At 36.5% G+C, this 22,490-nt stretch overlaps 1 protein-coding gene across 8 annotated transcripts in view; it reads right to left on the bottom strand.

Moving 5' to 3' along the window:
* Positions 1 to 5,403: 5,403 nt before the first annotated feature.
* The window catches only part of LOC139961598 (deoxynucleoside triphosphate triphosphohydrolase SAMHD1-like), a 52,963-nt gene continuing 35,876 nt past the window's right edge, over positions 5,404 to 22,490 (bottom strand). The window contains exons 13-22 of one of the 8 annotated variants that reach the window (XM_071960917.1): positions 19,080 to 19,295; positions 18,459 to 18,550; positions 17,605 to 17,661; positions 12,035 to 12,218; positions 10,933 to 11,040; positions 9,904 to 10,011; positions 9,654 to 9,701; positions 7,664 to 7,771; positions 6,995 to 7,102; positions 5,404 to 6,030 (exon numbers count right to left, since the gene is read on the bottom strand). In XM_071960917.1, the coding sequence (XP_071817018.1) occupies positions 5,887 to 6,030; positions 6,995 to 7,102; positions 7,664 to 7,771; positions 9,654 to 9,701; positions 9,904 to 10,011; positions 10,933 to 11,040; positions 12,035 to 12,218; positions 17,605 to 17,661; positions 18,459 to 18,550; positions 19,080 to 19,295 (1,173 nt within the window). In that variant the 3' untranslated portion in view covers positions 5,404 to 5,886. The other 7 variants (XM_071960926.1, XM_071960940.1, XM_071960931.1 and 4 more) reach the window with 7 other exon arrangements.

Here is a 22,490-nt window from a genome sequence, read left to right as displayed (position 1 = left end):
TCAGCCAATCATATAAAAATACAATGGAAATTGGTTGATAACAAGAGCTCAAAACATTAAAAATTGTAAACAACAAATGAGACGTATAATAATGCACAGAGATATGAAAACGATCCTATAAAATATTATTTGAAAGTGTAAGGTGTGAAAAGACTTTGGGCGTAAAATTTGACATTCAATTATCTTGGAATGAACAAGTCGATTCTGTTAGCAAGCTCATTTCCAGAAGATGGCTTTACTTCGACGTATAAGACCATTCATGGATACCAATACTTGTATTCTATATGTATATATTTTACCAACTTTTGAGTAAATAGTATGGGGTATGCAGGCGCGTATCCATGGGGCATTGGGCGCGCGCCCATCCCCCCACCCCCCGGGTAGGAAAAAGGGTAGAGGCCAAAAAAGAGAACAAAAAAAGGAAACAAAAGGGGGAAGAGGAAGGAAGGAGAGGAAGGGACGGCAAAGAATAATAAGAAAGAGAGAAAAAGGAGAAAATGAGGGAGTAGAACTTAAAACGCCAAGACACCCGGAAGTGAAAGAGGAGACAGTGACATAATTACAGCGCTGATCCATATTATATACACAGGGTAGACAGTGATGGCCTGAGGATTCTCCCCACCCCCCACCCCCCTTTCACTGACAATTTTTGAGGTTCCCATTTTTCCTCTCTCACTCTGTATATATATATATACAGCACTCCCGTAGAATCACTGTGGTCGAGTGGTACGGACTTGGGTTCGTGACACAAAGATCCGGGGTTCGATTCCTACCTTCGCCTGATGAGTCCCAAAAGGACGAAACAGGTCGTGAAGTGGATTTTTTCTGGTGTGTTATTCTTTGTTGATTTACTATATATCTGTCACATTCAATTCTTATATACATATATTTATATATATAAATATAAATATATATATATATATATATACATATATATATATATATATATATATATATACATATACATGTATATAAAAGATGAACAAGCGAATATTTTTAACAACGACATACTGCTATATTTCTGAGTTGTCACCACTCCATCGTCAGGCAATTGTACAAGATCAATTAAATACAAGATAGATAGATAGATAGATAGATAGATAGATATTATTCAGCCAATCATATAAAAATACAATGGAAATTGGTTGATAACAAGAGCTCAAAACATTAAAAATTGTAAACAACAAATGAGACGTATAATATTGCACAAAGATATGAAAACGTTCCTATAAAATATTAAGATGAACAAAATATAAAATGTACCTACAAAATATATATATATATAAGGGCTATATATATATAAGGGCTAATATACATCCAAAGACAACAATAGTGATAAGCATGAGTGATTTTTAAACTAGGAATGATTAGAACAACCAGCAAATTTTTCTAGTGAATATTTTTAACCTAGGAATGAATAGAACAACCAGCAATAAAAAGTAAATAGGAATTAGAATAGCTCCAACCTGTAGCATTTCTATTTCTATATTTCTATTTAGGTCAGCATTTAAGTCTTTTATTAGGAGACTCGAGATCTTTAATCTTCCTCCTGAACCACTGGGGTTCATTGCCATGCAATAGAGGCACAATGGTCAACAAAAGTAGGCAGATTATGTTTGTGCGCAGTACAATGAAGGTTATAAATAGCGCCTTTCTGACCACCAAAGGAGCTCATCAGATGTTCATTAAATCTATCCTTAAGCCGTCTATTGGTTTCTCCGACATAAAAGGAGTCACAGTCTGGACAGTTAATCCTATAAACAACATTGTTGGCATAATCTAACTTATAGGCATCCTTGAAATTGAACAGAGCAGAGATTTTCTTTTGCAGTAAAATTATTTTGATATGTAATATTGTCATTACACAACCCCTTAATGTAACTACCTAAAGTCTTAGTTAGTTTATCACTGCTGGGGCCACAATATGGTGATTTAACATAAAAAGTATTTACTTTGGTCTCCCCATGATCTAATTTAATTACAGGACCCATGCCTAGTTGTTTTCTTAATTTATAAGTATAGTTTTCCATTTCATGCAACAACTCCAAGGGTAACTATTTAAAGTCAAAATACGTCTAATAAATTGCAATTCATGAACGAACAAGGAATCAGACGAACACAATCTATGTGCGCGTTCATGTAAAGCCTTAATAACTGCAATTTTATACTTTTTGGGGCACCAGGATTTCCAATTAATGAACAACCCTGTAAAAGTTTTCTTACGGAAAACTGAAGTGGCGATAGTGTCAGTACTGCTAGAGCCAACCATTCTGAAAATGTATATATCAAGAAAAGAACATTTACCCCCGCATTCCATTTAATAAGTAAATTGAATAGATTTATGAAAAGAGTTCAATACCTGTAGCAAATCATCCACATAGTCTGCTGAAATAACTACAAAAATGTAATCCACATATCTTCTATAAAAGTAAAAAAAAAAAAACGCATTGTTTATACAATTAAATTGATCTAAGGAAATTATCGCTTAAAGCAGCTACATCCCACTTTATTTTTAACAATTCTATGTATGAGCAAATTGATGGGTGTGCCATGGGCTCTTCCTTGAGTGTCTGTTTAGCCAACTTGTTTATGTGCCACCTTGAGGAGAAATTGATCCAAATTTGTCCTAAACTTAACTTTTATAGAAGATATCAAGAGGTCATCCGACGGATTAGGTGATATTAACAAATAATAATTCAAATGAGGTAAGATAATTGATTTAAAAACCGTTACACGACCCAGCGTAGTTAGATTACGCTTTGACCAAATGTTTATCAGATGCCTAATTTTATTTTCTGACTTTGCATAATTTACTGAAATCATTCTATCCAGATCAGTATTAAAAATAATTCCAAGTATAGTGAAATCTTCACCCTGGTTCCAACAAATGTTCCTCTCTTTACAAAAACGATCAGAGGACCCTTTCAAACTACAAATTCCAACCAAAATAGATTTATCCAAATCCATTGTTAGGCCAGAAAAACTACCAAAAAAATCAAGTCCAATTAGAAGATTATGAAAGGAACTCATAGTACCATCAATTAAAAACGTTGTATCGTCCGCATGTTGAGTCATTTTATATTCATAACCCCCAAAGTCAAGACCACGAATAGACACATAGTTATTAATATATATATTCAAAAGCTGAGCAACAAGGTTAAAGAGAAAGGGTAACAGCGGGTCACCCTGTCTACATCCTCTTATGATTGGAAAATAATAACAAAATGTTCCATTTACCACAACCGTTGAAGTCATTTCATTATAGAATGTACGGAACCACCTTAAAATAGAAGAACTAAAATTAAATAAATATAAAGCATTTTCAATAATACTAAAAGCCACTCAATCAAAAGCTTTTTCAAAGTCAATTGCAAATAAAAGTCCTGGATGATGCACTTTTTCAAGATTAAACATTGTATTATAAATAGTACGGATACAATCACTTATATATCTACCAGTTTCATAAAACCATTTTGTTCAAACGAGATAAGCTGAGAAAGAACAGGTTAATACGATTAGTAATGCAAGCTGACGCAATTTTATAAAAAACATTAAGTAGAGTTATGGTTAATACGATTAGTAATGCAAGCTGACGCAATTTTATAAAAAACATTAAGTAGAGTTATAGGTCTCCAATTACTCAACAAATTCCTAGGCTCATCACCCTTTGGTATAATTGAAATTACCCCCAGTCGTTGTGTAATAGATAATAAAGAATTCTCATAACCATAATTAAGAGATCTAATCAGAAAATGGCCAACCAAAAATACCTATAAAACTCTTACAGTTAAACCATCTGTTCCAGGAGACATCATTTTTCATTTTCTTTAACGCATCATAAACTTCCTCATGCTTTAATGGACTTTCTAGTGACTCCGATTCTGAAGTAGTCACAACCCTATAATCACCAAATAGCTCCGTTTCCAAGTCAACATCAAATAAATCATTTTCATGTGAATCAAGTAAATTGCTGTAAGACATAAACACTTTATTTTGAATTCATTTTGTGTATAAATATCAACATTTTCCTTGTTAGTTAGATGGGTAGTTAATTTTGTTGACGCATTACGTGCTTCCAGATTAAGAAAATACTTCGAGGGTTTTTCGCCATCCTCAATCCATTGAACCCTGTACGAATTCTAAAGCCAGTCATCTTTTACTCTCTAATTTTTTCCAATTCGTTTTTAAGTTTCTCCAGTTCATCCCTCATTATTACATTATTAATATCTTCCATCCTATTAATCTCGCCTAACAGAAAGGTCTCTCTCTCATTATTGATTTTTTTCTTATACGAGGCGTAAGAAATACATTTCCCACAAAGGTTAAGAAGAATCATTTCAAACAATAATCGATCATTTATTACACAATAAATATCTCTTTTGGAAATGGAATGAATATTCTCTCTATTATAGATCAAACAGGCGTATTGATTTATGGTATCCCTAATTGTATCTGTAATCATACAAACAATTTGGTCATCATCAAGTAGTGACTTGTTAAATTTCCAATACCCGCTCCCTATCTTGATATTACAGAAACTAAACGTAGTGCTAATTAAAGAGTGATCAAACCTGTATCCATATAAAATAGAAGAGTTTACTCAAATATTCATTAACCCAGAAGAAACCACAAAAAAAATCTAAATGACTTTGCTTAAATGGATTCTTTTGACACCAAGTAAACTTCCGTTCAATTGGATTATAAACCCGCCACACATCTACTAAATCATAATTATCCAAAAGATCTAAAATCACTTGTTTAGACAAAGGATTATTAATATGTTGATAATTAAATGTGTCCATACTTTGATTAAGTGTAACATTCCAATCTCCTACAACAATACAATGATCTGTATTGAAATCCTCGATAATATCATGCAAATTATGAAAAAAGGATGGAGTGTCGTCATTGGGACCGTAGATTACAATAAAAGTGATATTTTTGCAGCCCATATTCAAAATCATGAATGCAAAATCTCATCACGGTCAGAATAACGACTAAAACACACCTGGATCAGTCTGGACTTGATGTTCCCGATCACTGGACCTCTTGGTATTCTATGAGCCCTTTCGATATCTTTTTCATTGACCTCCAATCCCATGAAATCCTTTACAATTTCCTTTGTAACCAAGCACTCAGAAGACCGGCATTCTCCTAATTCAACTGCTTCCGGAATACCATAGAAAATCAAGTTCTTACGACGTGATCGATTTTTTAACATCTGAACTTTAGAAAGAATTGAATTTTCTGCCATCAATAGTTTTTCATCTAGTTTAGTTACCTCTGTCTTATCTGCTTTAAGTTTATAATCGGCTTTAACCTTCTCTACAGCATTCTCTATAAACTCAACCGACTTTGCCATATCGGTAATTGCTACATTCATCGACTTCAGCTTCTCCTCCATCATTACAAGGGCGTTGATTCAAAGAATTTAATTGTTTAGGCATAGCTTGTAGGCTAGCTCGGATAGTTGTTCAAATATACAGTCCAGTTTCTCGTCCATTGTTCTGCTTGTTTTCTCTCTGTTCGTAACTAACTAACGTACTTCACGGACAATATAGTCTCCTCACAGAAATGGTATAGTGTCCAACAGTGTACAAGCATGGCATACGTATAGGCTATATAGCAATATAATGTACATTTTCATAGCCTATATAAGCTTAGGTTACGCTCTTACGTTTTGTTTTCTTCTTTTCTTCAAACCAGGGTTTCTGTATATCAAAATATCATCAAAATATCCACAGTTTCGCCATTATATCCTTACAGAGCATCCATAACAATCATAAACACAGATATAAATATAAGACTACATATAAAGCAAGTAAAACAGGAGATGTGTTGACTGTGACGTTCACCTAACGGCAGCCATCTTTCTTCCTATTGGAGTTATTCCCCCCATACCTTAGCTGTCAATTCCTTTCCTTTGCACCATTTTTGAAAAGCTTCACGAACCCAGACTTCAGTATCCCTCTGCTTGACACACACTCTTAGGAATCTTTCAGAGAATTCTCTCGGTAATGCCATGGAGTCCTGTTGATATAGAAACCATGAAAGGAGACGATTTGAACAAACGTACAGAACATAAACACACACACTTCACAAGCACACTATAAACAAAGAGTAAAATACAGTAGTAAAATAGACCTCACTTAATACTCACCCATACATACATCACTACTAATGAAAGGGTCATCGAGCACAATTAACGGATGGCGTACAATGTTTAAAAGCTAAATCAGTTCCATTCACCCATCAATCTACCATGCACACGAAGTTGCAGTTCTCAAGATAAAGTACTGATGATATGTTGACATTTGACCTCCACTGACCCCAAATAAACTGACCTCCACCCAAAATATGTGATGTAACCTATCTTGGGATATCGTGTTTGTGTTTGATTATGCTTTACAGAGTGTGGCCTTTGACATCCACCAAAAACACAATAAGGTTTTGTTCATTATAGGGAAGCTACATGCAAAATTTCAGAGCCAATGAAGTTCCTGTCTGGAGATATTGTTTACAAGGATTTCAAGTTTTGACCCTTGGTGACCTTAATGAACTTTGACCTACATCAAATTGTGTACAACCTTTACACTACATAAGGCTATCCTACCATGCAAATATGAGCGCCTTTAATGATCAGATTCTGGAGATACAGCCTTGTTTAGATTTCGACATATTGCCCCCTGCTGACTCCAAATGACCTTTGACCTCCACACAAAACAATAGAGTTATTGTACAGTACTAATTTTGAGGAAGCATCATGCCAAAATCTGTCTTGAGATATTTGTGTTCACAAGCTAGGCGTCACAATCACGTACACACACACGCCAACTTGATTGCATAGGTTACTTGCCTGCGTATGGCAAGTAACCAAAGACAGTGGCCATTGAAATTGTTAGCCATTGTAAAAGCAGCCATATGAATCCTTTCTCTTAGTTGAGCATCTGACCATCTCACAGACTTCATTATGAAGAAAGAATGTAAAACCCACCTGTCTGATTTCGCTAATTCTGACTGATTTATTCAGGTCACACTTGGAGTAAAATTTGACATGTTCCACCGGGTCCTTCTCCCCCATTCCATAGTTGAATTTAGCAATCTGTCAAAATATAATTTAAAATAGCAGATGACATTCTCCATTTCATGCAAAAGACAATCAGCCAGTAGTTAAAAGAAATATTGAAAGAGCAAACATTACAGCCTCAAATTTTGGCAAGAAACTTCCTGTTGTTATCTGGTCATTCTCTGGTTCTTTGTCATCTTTAGGTCATTCGATATCTGTTCATCAAAAAGGACAGTATGAAACAATTTTATTATCAGTTACAGCCCTTATAATTATAGTGCAAAGATTCAGCCCTAACAGTTACAACCATTTTGGCTATAGCGCAAAGATTCAGCCCTAAGGGTTACATCAATTTTGGCTTCAGCTGGCGAATTCAAGCCAAGCAGTAACAGCCCTTATGGCTATAGCCCACATATTGAAACGTAACGTATTAACGTAATAGTGTCTTAAGACTACAGCCATAAGGGTTACAACCCCAACATTTTGCAGTTGTCATTTTGGAATCTGAATTATATGATCTATTAGATTGTATCTTCATCAACAGGATAAACTGAGATAATACAGAGGTGAAATGAATTTGGCGATAGTTATACTTACATGCACAATTATATCACTCTGCTTGATAGTTTTCTTAGCCTCTTCAGAGAGCTTCTCAAAAATTTCTTGCTCTGCGTCTTCCTCTTTTATGTTAAAGAGTTGTGAACCCTGGTGTGGTAAAATAAAAGTTAACACTCCCAGTTGCAAAATTGATTTAATGAAAATTAAAATTTGACTGAAGCAAGTCTATTACTTTCATGTCGACACATCTTTCCCCCACCCCTCCCCTCCTCTTCACTCCATACTCATCCCGAAACCCACCATATTTTGGCATCAATGCCATCGCATTTCTCAAGCAACCTCAGCATTAACTTGAACAACATTAAAACAAAACAAAAAACAGTGTAAGCTACACAGTGAAAAAGGTTGACTATGCATTTCTTTCTGTCTTTGTGAAGTTTCACATACATGACAAATTGGAATACTGCTACTAGCAATAACCGAGACAGCAGTGACAGAATCACATAAATATTGTTTTGTAGCATGGCTTTATCACCTGCAAAGAGATTTGTCGGGATTTCTTTTGATTTCTCATTTACGTTAAAGTTTTTACTTATTATAGTGTTTTAGATGTTTGGTGCAGTTTCTCGAATTGAAACACTGAAGTTATTTCCTTTCGATACCATCTATGTGTAGCCATTTTTTAGCCGTCATTTTTGCAAAAAGCAGGAAAGATAAGCCACCTTATTTCCCTCCAGGGGCGTAGCGAGCGGGGGGGTGTGGGGGGGGTGTCACACCCCCCCAATAATTTGGTCGCTGTCGGCAAATTTTGGGTCTGTCGGCAAAAGGAGAAAAGGTGAAGAGAGCGGAAGGGGAAGAAAGAAGGAAAGCTGAATAGAAAAAGGAGAACGGGAGCTTCTTCCGTGCCAAATTTGACTTAAAATATGCACCAGATTGCATCTAAGGATGTTTCAAAACTAAAAATTTTCCAAAGGGGAGGGGGACACCCCCTCCCCTTAGACCCCTCCCCCATTTCAGTCACCACTTCCAGATCTGTCGGCAAATCAAATTTGACTTAAAATATACATCAGATTGCATCTAAGGACGTTTCAAAACTAAAAATTAGACCCCTCCCCCATTTCAGTCACCACTTCCAGATCCGTCGGCAAATCAAATTTGACTTAAAATATACACCAGATTGCATCTAAGGACGTTTCAAAACTAAAAATTAGACCCCTCCCCCATTTCAGTCACCACTTCCAGATCCGTCGGCAAATCAAATTTGACTTAAAATATACACCAGATTGCATCTAAGGACGTTTCAAAACTAAAAAATTGCCAAAGGGGAGGGGGACACCCCCTCCCCTTAGACCCCTCCCCCATTTCAGTCACCACTTCCAGATCCGTTGGCAAATCAAATTTGACTTAAAATATACACCAGATTGCATCTAAGGACGTTTCAAAACTAAAAAATTGCCAAAGGGGAGGGGGACACCCCCTCCCCTTAGACCCCTCCCCCATTTCAGTCACCACTTCCAGATCCGTCGGCAAATCAAATTTGACTTAAAATATACACCAGATTGCATCTAAGGACGTTTCAAAACTAAAAAATTGCCAAAGGGGAGGGGGCACCCACTCCCCTTAGACCCCTCCCCCATTTCAGTCACCACTTCCAGATCCGTCGGCAAATCAAGTTTGACTTAAAATATACACCAGATTGCATCTAAGGACGTTTCAAAACTAAAAAATTGCCAAAGGGGAGGGGGAACCCCCTCCCCTTAGACCCCTCCCCCATTTCAGTCACCACTTCCAGATCCGTCGGCAAATCAAGTTTGACTTAAAATATACACCAGATTGCATCTAAGGACGTTTCAAAACTAAAAAATTGCCAAAGGGGAGGGGGACCCCCCTCCCCTTAGACCCCTCCCCCATTTCAGTCACCACTTCCAGATCCGTCGGCAAATCAAATTCTCCACACCCCCCCAACAAAAATCCCTTCGCTACGCCCCTGTTTCCCTCATCCTCTTACATATTTACAAATATCGCATACCAGTTTCTTTGGCGTTTCGTGAGAAGCTTCTTTCTTCTTGAGCTGAGTCTGGCCGACACAAACAAACAGGTCTCTCGTTAGTATTCTGTTGATGAGATCTCTTGACTACTGCCGTAAGGGTTACAACCCCAACATTTTGCAGTTGTCATTTTGGAATCTGAATTAATAGATCTATTAGATTGTATCTCCATCAACAGGATAAACTGAGACAATACAGAAGTGAAATGAATTTGGCGATAGTTCTACTTACATGCACAGTTATATTACTCTGTTTGATAGTTTTCTTAGTCTCTTCAGAGAGCTTCTCAAAAATTTCTTTCTCTGCGTCTTCGTCTTTTATGCTAAAGAGTTGTGAACCCTGGTGTTGTAAAATAAAAGTTAACACTCCCAGTTGCAAAATTGATTTAATGAAAATTCAAATTAGACTGAACTGAAGCAAGTCTATTACTTTCATGTCGACACATCTTTCCCCCACCCCCCCCCCCCCCCCTCCTCCTCACTCCATTCCCATACTGAAGCCCACCATATTTGGCATCAATGCCATTGCATTTCTCAAGCAACCTCAGCATTAACTTGAACAACATTGAAACAAAAAAACAGTGTAAGCTACACAGTGAAAAAGGTTGACTATGCATTTCTTTATCATTTACTGTCTTTGTGAAGTTTCACATGCATGACAAATTGGAATACTGCTACTAGCAATAACCGAGACAGCAGTGACAGAATCACATATATATATATATATATATATATATATATTGTTTTGTAGCATGGCTTTATCACATGCAAAGACATTTGTCGGGATTTCCTTTGATATCTCATTTACTGTTAAAGTTTTTACTTATCATAGTGTTTTAGATGTTTGTGGCAGTTTCTAGAATTGAAACACTGAAGTTATTTCCTTTCGATACCATCTAATTTATGTGTAGCCATTTTTTAGCCGTCATTTTTGCAAAAAGCATGAAAGATAAGCCACCCTTCTTTTATTTCCCCCATCCTCTTACATATTTACAAATATCGCATACTGGTTTCTTTGGCGTTTGGTGATAAGCTTCCTTCTTCTTGAGCTGAATCTGGCCAACACAAACAAACAGATCTCTCGTTAGTATTCTGTTGATGAGATCTCTTGACAACAGCCGTAAGGGTTACAACCCCAACATTTTGCAGTTGTCATTTTGGAATCTGAATTATATGATCTATTAGATTGTATCTCCATCAACAGGATAAACTGAGACAATACAGAGGTGAAATGAATTTGGCGATCGATAGTTATACTTACATGCACAATAATATCACTCTGTTTGATAGTTTTCTTAGTCTCTTCAGAGAGCTTCTCAAAAATTCCTTTCTCTGTGTCTTCGTCTTTTATGTAAAAGAGTTGTGAATCCTGGTGTGGTAAAATGAAAGTTAACACTCCCAGTTGCAAAATTGATATAATGAAAATTCAAATTAGACTGAACTGAAGCAAGTCTATTACTTTCATGTCGACACATCTTTCCCCCACCCTCCCCTCCTCCTCACTCCATTCCCATACCGAAACCCACCATATTTTGGCATCAATGCCACGCATTTCTCAAGCAACCTAAGCATTAACTTGAACAACATTAAAACCAAAAAACAGTGTAAGCTACACAGTGAAAAAGGTTGACTATGCATTTCTTTATCATTTACTGTCTTTGTGAAGTTTCACATACATGACAAATTGGAGTACTGCTACTAGCAATAACCGAGACAGCAGTGACAGAATCACATATATATATATATGTATATATATATATATATATAGATAGATATATCTATCTATATATATCTATATATATATACGTATATATTTATATATATATATATATACAGGGTTATAGCCACGCCGGCCGGCGGCGGCCGGTGGTAACTGCCACTCACGCCTGCCGGCCGGCATTGGAAGTGAATAAACAGTCCACTGGCCGGCACAAAAAAATAGTAAAATGCTTGTGAAATACAACAAAAGTACAACAAATTTATCTTTCCCTTGCCGTAAAACATGATAATAACGTCACCTTTTTCTGTTATTTACCAATTGTAAATCTGAAAAGTAGCAAAAATCACCCTTATGCGGGCCCTGGACCCCCGGCCGTGAGATGCGAGAGCTTCGCTCGCTACGCTTCGCAAATTTATTTAACCAGCACTCACAATCTCCTAGCTATAACCCTGTATATATATATATATATATATAGTTTTGTAACATGGTGTTATCACATGCAAAGAGATTTGTCGGGATTTCCTTTGATTTCTCATTTACTGTTAAAGTTTTCACTTATTTTAGTGTTTTAGATGTTTGGTGTAGTTTCTAGAATTGAAACACTGAAGTTATTTCCTATTATCGGTATTTCGTGAGAAGCTACCTTCTTCTTGAGCTGAGTCTGGCCAACACAAACAAACAGATCTCTTGTTAGTATTCTGTTGATGAGATCTCTTGATTTCTTAAATTTATCTTTAGTAGTGCACAGTATTTTCCACATGATGTGATCGTTGAGTTTGGAGTAAGCTTCCATGTCATCGATGGATTCAGACATCTTTTTCTTCTTCCTAAGAAATGAAAAAGGGTCAATCAGATGAAACTGTTAACTGTTTCAAATCTATAAGCAGATGAGAAACAACACACATATTGCTTACAAAATTAAAAAGTAAAGAACTGTTATGCTAGAGTCAACCTGAAACCAAAGAGTTGTAGTAAGATCCTTTGCTAGGGGTGCAGAACTATGAATAAAATGTAACAGAGTGTCCAGATTTCTATGTGCAAATTAGGCTAGGTGTTGATGCAAGTGATATTCAAGGTGTTAGCATACTCTATAGAGAGTCAATATCATTCCATCTGAGTTTTCGTGAGTGAAATTGCCAAACAAGAAGTGTATGAACTGGAATAAATGTGGTATTAACATTGAAAAAACAGGTCAATTTAAAACCATTCATATGCAAAATGCATAAACATAGGACAAACAGGTCACTTTACAACACTTCATTTAAGAGTGCATAAACATAGGACAAACAAGTCCTTTTACAACATTTCAAAGTGCATAAACATAGCACAAACAGGTCACTTTACAACACTTCATTTCAGAGTGCATAAACATAGGACAAACAGGTCATTTTACAACACTTCATTTAAGAGTGCATAAACATAGGACAAACAAGTCATTTTACAACATTTCAAAGTGAATAAAAATAGGACAAACAGGTCACTTTACAACACGTCATTTAAGAGTGCATAAACATAGGACAAACAGGTCACTTTACAACACTTCATTTAAGAGTGCATAAATATAGAAAAAAACAAGTCCATTTACAACATTTAAAAGTACATAAACATAGCACAAACAAGTCACTTTACATCACTTCATTTAAGAGCGCATAAACATAGGACAAACAGGTCATTTTACAACACTTCATCAAGAGTGAATAAACATAGGACAAACAGGCCACTTTACAACACTTCATTTGAGAGAGCATAAACATAGGACAAAATGTTCACTTTACAACACTTCATTTGAGAGTGCATAAACATAGGACAAACAGGTCCATTTACAACATTTCAAAGTAAATAAACATAGGACAAACAGGTCACTTTACAACCCCTTATTTAAGAGTGCATAAACATAGGACAAACAGGTCCATTTACAACATTTCAAAGTAATTAAACATAGCACAAACAGGTCACTTTACAACACTTCATTTAAGGGTGCATAAACATAGGACAAACAGGTCATTTTACAACACTTCATTTCAGAGTGCATAAACATAGGACAAACAGGTCATTTTACAACACTTCATTTAAGAGTGCATAAACATAGAAAAAAACAAGTCCATTTACAACATTTAAAAGTACATAAACATAGCACAAACAAGTCACTTTACATCACTTCATTTAAGAGCGCATAAACATAGGACAAACAGGTCATTTTACAACACTTCATCAAGAGTGAATAAACATAGGACAAACAGGCCACTTTACAACACTTCATTTGAGAGAGCATAAACATAGGACAAAATGGTCACTTTACAACACTTCATTTAAGAGTGCATAAACCTAGGACAAACAGGTCCATTTACAACATTTCAAAGTAAATAAACATAGGACAAACAGGTCACTTTACAACCCCTTATTTAAGAGCGCATAAACATAGGACAAACAGGTCCATTTACAACATTTCAAAGTAAATAAACATAGGACAAACAGGTCACTTTACAACCCCTTATTTAAGAGCGCATAAACATAGGACAAACAGGTCACTTTACAACACTTCATTTAAGAGTGCATAAACATAGGACAAACAGGTCCATTTACAACATTTCAAAGTAAATAAACATAGGACAAACAGGTCACTTTACAACCCCTTATTTAAGAGCGCATAAACATAGGACAAACAGGTCACTTTACAACACTTCATTTAAGAGTGCATAAACATAGAACAAACAAGTCCATTTACAACATTTCAAAGTAAATAAACATAGGACAAACAGGTCACTTTACAACCCCTTATTTAAGAGCGCATAAACATAGGACAAACAGGTCAGTTTACAACACTTCATTTAAGAGTGCATAAACATAGGACAAACAGGTCCATTTACAACATTTCAAAGTAAATAAACATAGGACAAACAGGTCACTTTACAACCCCTTATTTAAGAGCACATAAACATAGGACAAACAGGTCACTTTACTACACTTCATTTAAGAGTGCATAAACATATAACAAACAGGTCACTTTACAACATTTCAAAGTAAATAAACATAGGACAAACAGGTCACTTTACAACCCCTTATTTAAGAGCGCATAAACATAGAACAAACAGGTCAGTTTACAACACTTCATTTAAGAGTGCATAAACATAGGACAAACAGGTCCATTTACAACATTTCAAAGTAAATAAACATAGGACAAACAGGTCACTTTACAACCCCTTATTTAAGAGCACATAAACATAGGACAAACAGGTCACTTTACAACACTTCATTTAAGAGTGCATAAACATAGGACAAACAGGTCCATTTACAACATTTCAAAGTAAATAAACATAGGACAAACAGGTCACTTTACAACCCCTTACTTAAGAGCGCATAAACATAGGACAAACAGGTCACTTTACAACACTTCATTTAAGAGTGCATAAACATAGAACAGACAAGTCCATTTACAACATTTCAAAGTAAATAAACATAAGACAAAGAGATCACTTTACAACACTTCATTTAAGAGCACATAAACATAGAACAAACAGGTCACTTTACAACACTTCATTTAAGAGTGCATAAACATAGAACAAACAAGTCCATTTACAACATTTCAAAGTGCATAAACATAGCACAAACAAGTCACTTTACATCACTACATTTAAGAGCACATAAACATAGGACAAACAGGTCATTTTATAACACTTGATCAAGGGTGCATAAACATAGGATAAACAGGTCCGTTTACAACATTTCAGAGTGAATAAACATAGGACAAACAGGTCACTTTACAACACTTCATTTGAGAGTGCATAAACATAGGACAAACAGGTCACTTTACCATAATTCATTAAAGAATGCATAAAGATAGCACAAACAGATCACTTTGCAACACTTCATATAAGAGTGCATAAACATAGAACAAATAAGTCCATTCACAACATTTCAAAGTGCATAAACATAGCACAAACAAGTCACTTTACCTCACTTCATTTAAGAGCGCATAAACATAGGACAAACAGGTCATTTTACAACACTCTATCAAGAGTGCATATACATAGGACAAACAAGTCCATTTACAACATTTCAAAGTAAATAAACATAAGACAAAGAGATCACTTTATAACACTTCATTTGAGAGTGCATACACATAGGGCAAACAGGTCACATTACAACACTTCCTTTAAAAGTGCATAAACATAGCACAAACAGGTCACTTTACATCACTTCATTTAAGAGTGCATTAAAGTAGGACAAACAGGTCACCTTTACAACACTTCATTTGAGAGTGCATAAACATAGCACAAACAGGTCACTTTACATCACTTCATTTAAGAGTGCATTAAAGTAGGACAAACAGGTCACCTTTACAACACTTCATTTGAGAGTGCATAAACATAGAACAAACAGGTCACTTTACAAATCTTCATTTAAGAGTGCATAAACATAGAACAACCAAGTCCATTTACAACATTTCAAAGTGCATAAACATAGCACAAACAAGTCACTTTACATCACTTCATTTAAGAGCACATAAACATAGGACAAACAGGTCATTTTACAACACTTCCTTTAAGAGTGCATAAACATAGGACAAACAGGTCATTTTACAACACTTCATCAAGAGTGCATGAACATAGGGCAAACAGGTCACTTTACAACACTTCATTTAAGAGTGCATAAACATAGGACAAACAAGTCCTTTTACAACATTTCAAAGTGCATAAACATAGCACAAACAGGTCACTTTACAACACTTCATTTAAGGGTGCATAAACATAGGACAAACAGGTCATTTTACAACACTTCATTTAAGAGTGCATAAACATAGGACAAACAAGTCCTTTTACAGCATTTCAAAGTGCATAAACATAGCACAAACAGGTCACTTTACAACACTTCATTTAAGGGTGCATAAACATAGCACAAACAGGTCACTTTACATCACTTCATTTAAGAGCGCATGAACATAGGACAAACAGGTCATTTTACAACACTTCATCAAGAGTGCATATACATACTGTAGGACAAACAAGTCACTTTACGACATTTCAAAGTAAATAAAAATAAGACAAAGAGATCACTTTACAACACTTCATTTGAGAGTGCATAAACATAGAACAAAATGGTCATTTTACAACACTTCATTTAAGAGTGCATAAACATAGGACAAAATGGTCATTTTACAACACTTCATCAAGAGTGCATGAACATAGGGCAAACAGGTCACGTTACAACACTTCTTTTAAAAGTGCATAAACATAGCACAAACAGGTTACTTAACATCACTTCATTTAAGAGTGCATAAAAAGAGGGCAAACAGGTCACGTTACAACACTTCATTTGAGAGTGCATAAACATAGGACAAACAGGTCACTGAACAACACTTCATTTAAGAGCGCATAAACATAGATCAAACAGGTCACTTTACAACACTTCATTTAAGAGTGCATAAACATAGAACAAACAAGTCCATTTACAACATTTCAAAGTGCATAAACATAGCACAAACAAGTCACTTTACATCACTTCATGTAAGAGCACATAAACATAGGACAAACAGGTCATTTTATAACACTTCATCAAGAGTGCATAAACATAGGATAAACAGGTCCGTTTACAACATTTCAAAGTGAATAAACATAGGACAAACAGGTCACTTTACAACACTTCATTTGAGAGTGCATAAACATAGGACAAACAGGTCACTTTACCATAATTCATTAAAGAATGCATAAAGATAGCACAAACAGATCACTTTGCAACACTTCATATAAGAGTGCATAAACATAGGACAAAAAAATCACTTTACAACACTTCAAAGTGAATAAACATAGGATAAAAAAGTCACTTTACGACACTTCAAAGTGCATAAACAGGACAAAAAGGTCACTTCACAACACTTCATTTAAAAGTGCATAAACATAGCACAAACAGGTCACTTTACAACACTTCATTTAAAAGTGCAGCAAACTTATATTCTTCACTGAATGCCTGCCAATGCCTCAACTATCCTGTGAGAATTGCCTGTACTATAAATTTTACTAGGCGTGAAAGACCAATGTTATGAAGACATATTTACGGGCTTTCTTTACGTCTTTCCTTGACACATTAACCATCTGTTATAGCATTACTTTACCAAACTAATTACATTATTTCTTCTCATGTATTTGCAAGATTGAAGGATGATGTTACGGTGAAGAGCAGAATGAGCTGCATTAATTTATCTTCATTTTATCTCACCCGTCTTTCCCAGGAAATAACAGATAGTCATTTGCCTCCTTCAGAGCTTCGACAATCCTGAGAAAAGTGAAAAGATGAAACAACTGAAGATCGTTAAAACACTCTTAACATTTTAATCACATGATTACCCATAATAAAAGCCTTTTACAACTTACCAAGGTGTCAAATACACAAATGAAATCGGAGAAGGCACTCCAACAGCACACTGAGAGGTGCGTTCAGTACCCTCAATGTGTTCTGATAAACAACAGCCAGACAATCTCCAGGCAAGCTGGTATAACTTTTTAATAATGGTGTTCTTAGTAAGCAACCATCCTCAGAAATGATTTTGGGAAGTAATATATGAACAGCATACCGCAGTGTGGAAGTACCTAACAAAATTACTACGCAGAAGGTTAGTCGTAGGTCATAGGTCAAGAAGAAAGTAATAATAATAATTCAAATTCAGTACAGGTCATCTACTTTGGTGTGCAAGGTTTTACACATAAAAATGATGCAAAGCACTTTTCAATCCTCATTTAAAGCAACCAAGATTATGTCACGTACACGTTTTGGGATTAACTGCTGATCTGCGGATTTAACGTTTCATACCCTCTGACCAAACTATGCAAAGAAATGATCTTTTAACTTTACATAACTAGCATTGAACCCCAAGGATGAAAACCAACTTATTTTTTTCCGTGGCAAATTGATAAATTCACTGCAAACAAACTGACAAAGCTGACAGATCTGCAAAAAGGGTGTTTAAATTCAACCTACACTGATAGTTAATTTTAATATGCATGAAATATAAAATGAAAGATTTATCAGATTTATCCACAAAGAGAGTAAAGATGTTAGAATGTTTTACTCACATGGCTTCAAGAATCTTGTTCACTCTGTGGTTACATGCTCTAAGGTGGAGGCTGTATCTTGAGTGAAACATGTCATAAAGGTTGAATATCTCCTGAAAGAGAAAATATATCAATATTCAAAGTGTAGCAATGTTTAATCATCATAAAGAGAAAGATAACAATTTACATAAGGATAATGCAGCAGTTTATGTTACTTTCACATATACCTTTTAAACTCTTGCCTAGTTACAAAAACACTTAAATGCATAAGAGTTTATTGTTTTGTCCTCATCTTTTGTGTGTTGGTGTGGGAGGGGCATGGGTGAGGACTGTGAAGGGTGTGCACAACAAAAGCTTAGAAGAAATAAGACATAAATGACAATGGTTGGGAGTACATCTTAATGAACATGTTAATTTTCAAAACAATAGTATGTACCTCAAACCTATAACAGATTTTTTTTTTTTGGGGGGGGGGGGAAATAAACTGAGAGGATGACCACAATGAATGCTGCCATTTCAGACAATAAACAACGTATAATTGTGCATACGACCAACTTACTTTGTGTCCTAAACTGCAACATGAGGGCCTGTTTAAACCCAACACATCAATAATTAAATTACTTAAGTTGTTCTGCTACTTACTTTATCCCTGGTGCAAATCTGGCTACCATCTGGTCCATGCAGCACACGGGCAAACCTGAGATAACGCTTCCAGTCAAAATTGTTCTGGATTCCCAAGTGCATACTGTCCCTTGCAAAATAGTCCCATTTGTCGACATCTATACCATTACGTTTGTTTGCTACAATTTCATAGAGATAGCTCTTGTCCTTTCCACGACCTTTGTAAGACCAAATTTCCTATAGAAAAACAAATGATTGGAAAATCCCTGAGAGAGTCATTAATGGTCCAAAGTCAACAGAGGGCCCTGTCATGTCGGTCCCTACACAGCCGTATATAGAGAAGAGTGGCCAACTATGTAACCGATTTGGATTGGTCGAGATCTAGGGACAACGCCCACACGGGCGGTAAAATAGTTCCACTTCTTTTTAGCAGACGACGTGCATACTCACAGAGTATAAACTATTGTTTGTGAAGATGGAAAAAAAACGAAATTATCAAAGAAATGCCTTGCTGTGCCAACTGGAGATGCAGCAGTTTGTTTGGTTTTCTGACTGCCCTTGAAAACAGAAGAATATGGGAAGTAAAAGTAGGAAGAACATGCTGAAGGTCTATTGGAAACAAAACCAAACTCTGTGAGGCCCCATAACTATAGGACCCATACTAAAACTTTGTTACGAGTAATGTAAGCAATGCAAGACTTTTTTTAAATTTGTAATGACATTCATGGCTTTTCCATCTCGTTTTTACGCTCTAAGCTATAGTTGTGCAGGCGCGTATCCAGGGGGGGGCGTTGAGGGGCGCGCGCCCCCCGGGTAAGAAAAAGAGGAGAGGAAAAAAAAGAGAAGAAAAAGGGAAAAAAGAAGGGAAAAGAGGAGGAGGAAGGAAGGGAAAAGAAAAAGAAGGAGAGAAAAAGGAGGAGGGAGTAGAAGAAATATGCCAAGACACCGGGAAGAGAAAGACGAACAGTGACATCATTACAGCGCTGATCCCTATTATATACACAGGGTATGCCAGTGACGGTTCGAGGATGTCGAAGGGGCGTGCGCCTCACCCTACCCCTTTCACCGACAACTCCATTTTTGACGTTTCCATTTTTCGTCTCTCACTAATGTATCTATATATGTACTATATATGGTCTACCATAACGCGTGTGTGTGTATGGACGCCTTAAACAATTGTGCTATGAAACCAACTGTGGCTGGTCTCGAACTCGAACGGAGTCGTCGGGGAACATGACGCATTTGGGGAAGGGGGCGACCGCCCCCCCCAGCATATTTTTTTTATGATATCGCTAGTAATTTCAAAATAGAAAATGCTTAAATGCAACTTACAAGGCAGTGGAAGTGTCATTTCCAGCGATCTGGGAGGCATTTCCAGCCAAAATTTTCTTGTACGCTTCGCGCCAACTCGTGGTGGCGCTACGCTTAGATAGTTTGCCTACAGGCTTCACCCCTCCCTTGGCAAAGTATTCGCTAAGGGCCTGTTCGAATTTGTAAAGCAAACAGCAGATATCACATCATATCAGTGAGCATGAAAATCGAGGTTCCAGGATGAACAGCCTCAAAACTGTCGATGTGTGTAGTCATAGTAACCCATTTGATTTGGGGGCTGTAACGACTTACCCGAAAAATATAACCTAAATATTTCGCACGCCGGCCCGCGCGCGTTCAACATGTTAATGTCAATATCATATAGGTAAGCATTGGTTATTACATCGCATGCCATCGTGTACCGTACGGTTCGTGGAAATTGCGTAGTATACCGCGGGATGCTGTAAACCACGAAATGTCATATGTAGATGGAGAAAAAGCATGGAGGTCCAATTATGTAAAATTCTCTTTTACATTAGTAATGTCGAATTAGTCGGCCAAGCTTACAACTTTATTTTAATTATCATTTTTTAAACTATTCATTTCCTTTAGCTACATCATTGCAATTTATTTTTCTTTCAGTAGGAGCCCCCGCCTCCTATGCCTATGTGTGTAGTGTTCGGTTGAAGGAAATATCTGCTATTTTTTCGTCTCCTTCAACCAAGTTTTATAATAGCCGTTATAAGAGGTTTTAATATTTGTAAACCAATAAATTAGTGTGTCTGAATTTTCGAAAATTTCCTGACCAACATTCTTCATCATACTTCCCTCTACTCATGTAATTTTGACCGGTCTGTTAGGGGTTCAAGTAGGTTTTTCTACATTGGTTGTCCATAGATGACATTTTTTGCAACATTATGGGTATGTTTTGAAGTGAGTTTATTCACGAGAAATGTGAATTTTCAAATTCTGAACAAATAATGGGCTGAAAACCTTGAAAAGTGGGGCTGTCAGGTATTGTGGACCGCGACGTAGAATCACCTACAAAAGCAATGATCCACAGGAGATGCGATCAGGTCGAACATGATGTGTGACTGGTGAAAATCTTCAAAAAGGTTATGGATGGAAAAAGAACTATTGGGAAATACTTGGTTCTCAGGTAAAAGTGTACGTCTGGTTGGTCATTTTCAAGCCCGAGAAGTGCCATTTCCGGTGATCTGGGGGGTATCAAAACCAGAAATTTTCTTGTACGCTGCGCGCCAACCGATGGTGGCGCTCCGCTTAGATAGTAATGCGCGCCCCCCGGGTTAGAAAATCCTGGATACGCGCCTGTTGTGCGTCTGTGCTCTAGCCACGACTGTGATGTGTGTTTTCCCTTTGGATGAGGCGTAAAATCAACAAGTGGAATGACAGGTTTGCAGCTATTTTTCTATGCATTTGAGGTGTGATGTTAAACATAAATGTCAATACCCTTACATATATTCTCTAATTCATTACCTGTTGTGCATTTTGTTCCTCGTATGCCTGCCAAAATCTGAGCTGCTTCTTTTATTCGCAACCAGCATAGTGTGCAAAGCTGCTATACGAATTGTGTGTGGTGCTTTTCGTGTTTCGCGCAACTGATGAAGACATCTGGAATTATTTTGATGTCCATTGTTAACAGGTCACGTCACAAATCACCAGTAAACCAAACTGTCTCTATATACGGCTCTGGGTCCCTCTCCAGCTCCGTGAATCTTGACAAGATGCAGTCTATAACTGCCACACACACAAAAAATATATAAAAAAATTAAATACTCGGGTAAAGAAACATCACACATGTACCAGATACACAGGTAAAGAAACATCACACACGTACCAGATACTCAGGTTAAGAATCATCACACATGTACCAGATACTCAGGTAAAGAAACATCACACATGTAACAGATACTCAAGTAAAGAAACATCACACATGTACCAGATACTCAGGTAAAGAAACATCACACATGTAACAGATACTCAAGTAAAGAAACATCACACACGTAACAGATACTCAGGTAAAGATACATTACACATGTACCAGATACTCAGGTAAAGAAACATCACACATGTAACAGATACTCAGGTAAAGAAACATCA

This window comes from Apostichopus japonicus, chromosome 3 (assembly GCF_037975245.1).
Source record: "Apostichopus japonicus isolate 1M-3 chromosome 3, ASM3797524v1, whole genome shotgun sequence".
Taxonomy (NCBI): domain Eukaryota; kingdom Metazoa; phylum Echinodermata; class Holothuroidea; order Aspidochirotida; family Stichopodidae; genus Apostichopus; species Apostichopus japonicus.
This window is presented reverse-complemented; position numbering and strand designations above follow the sequence as displayed.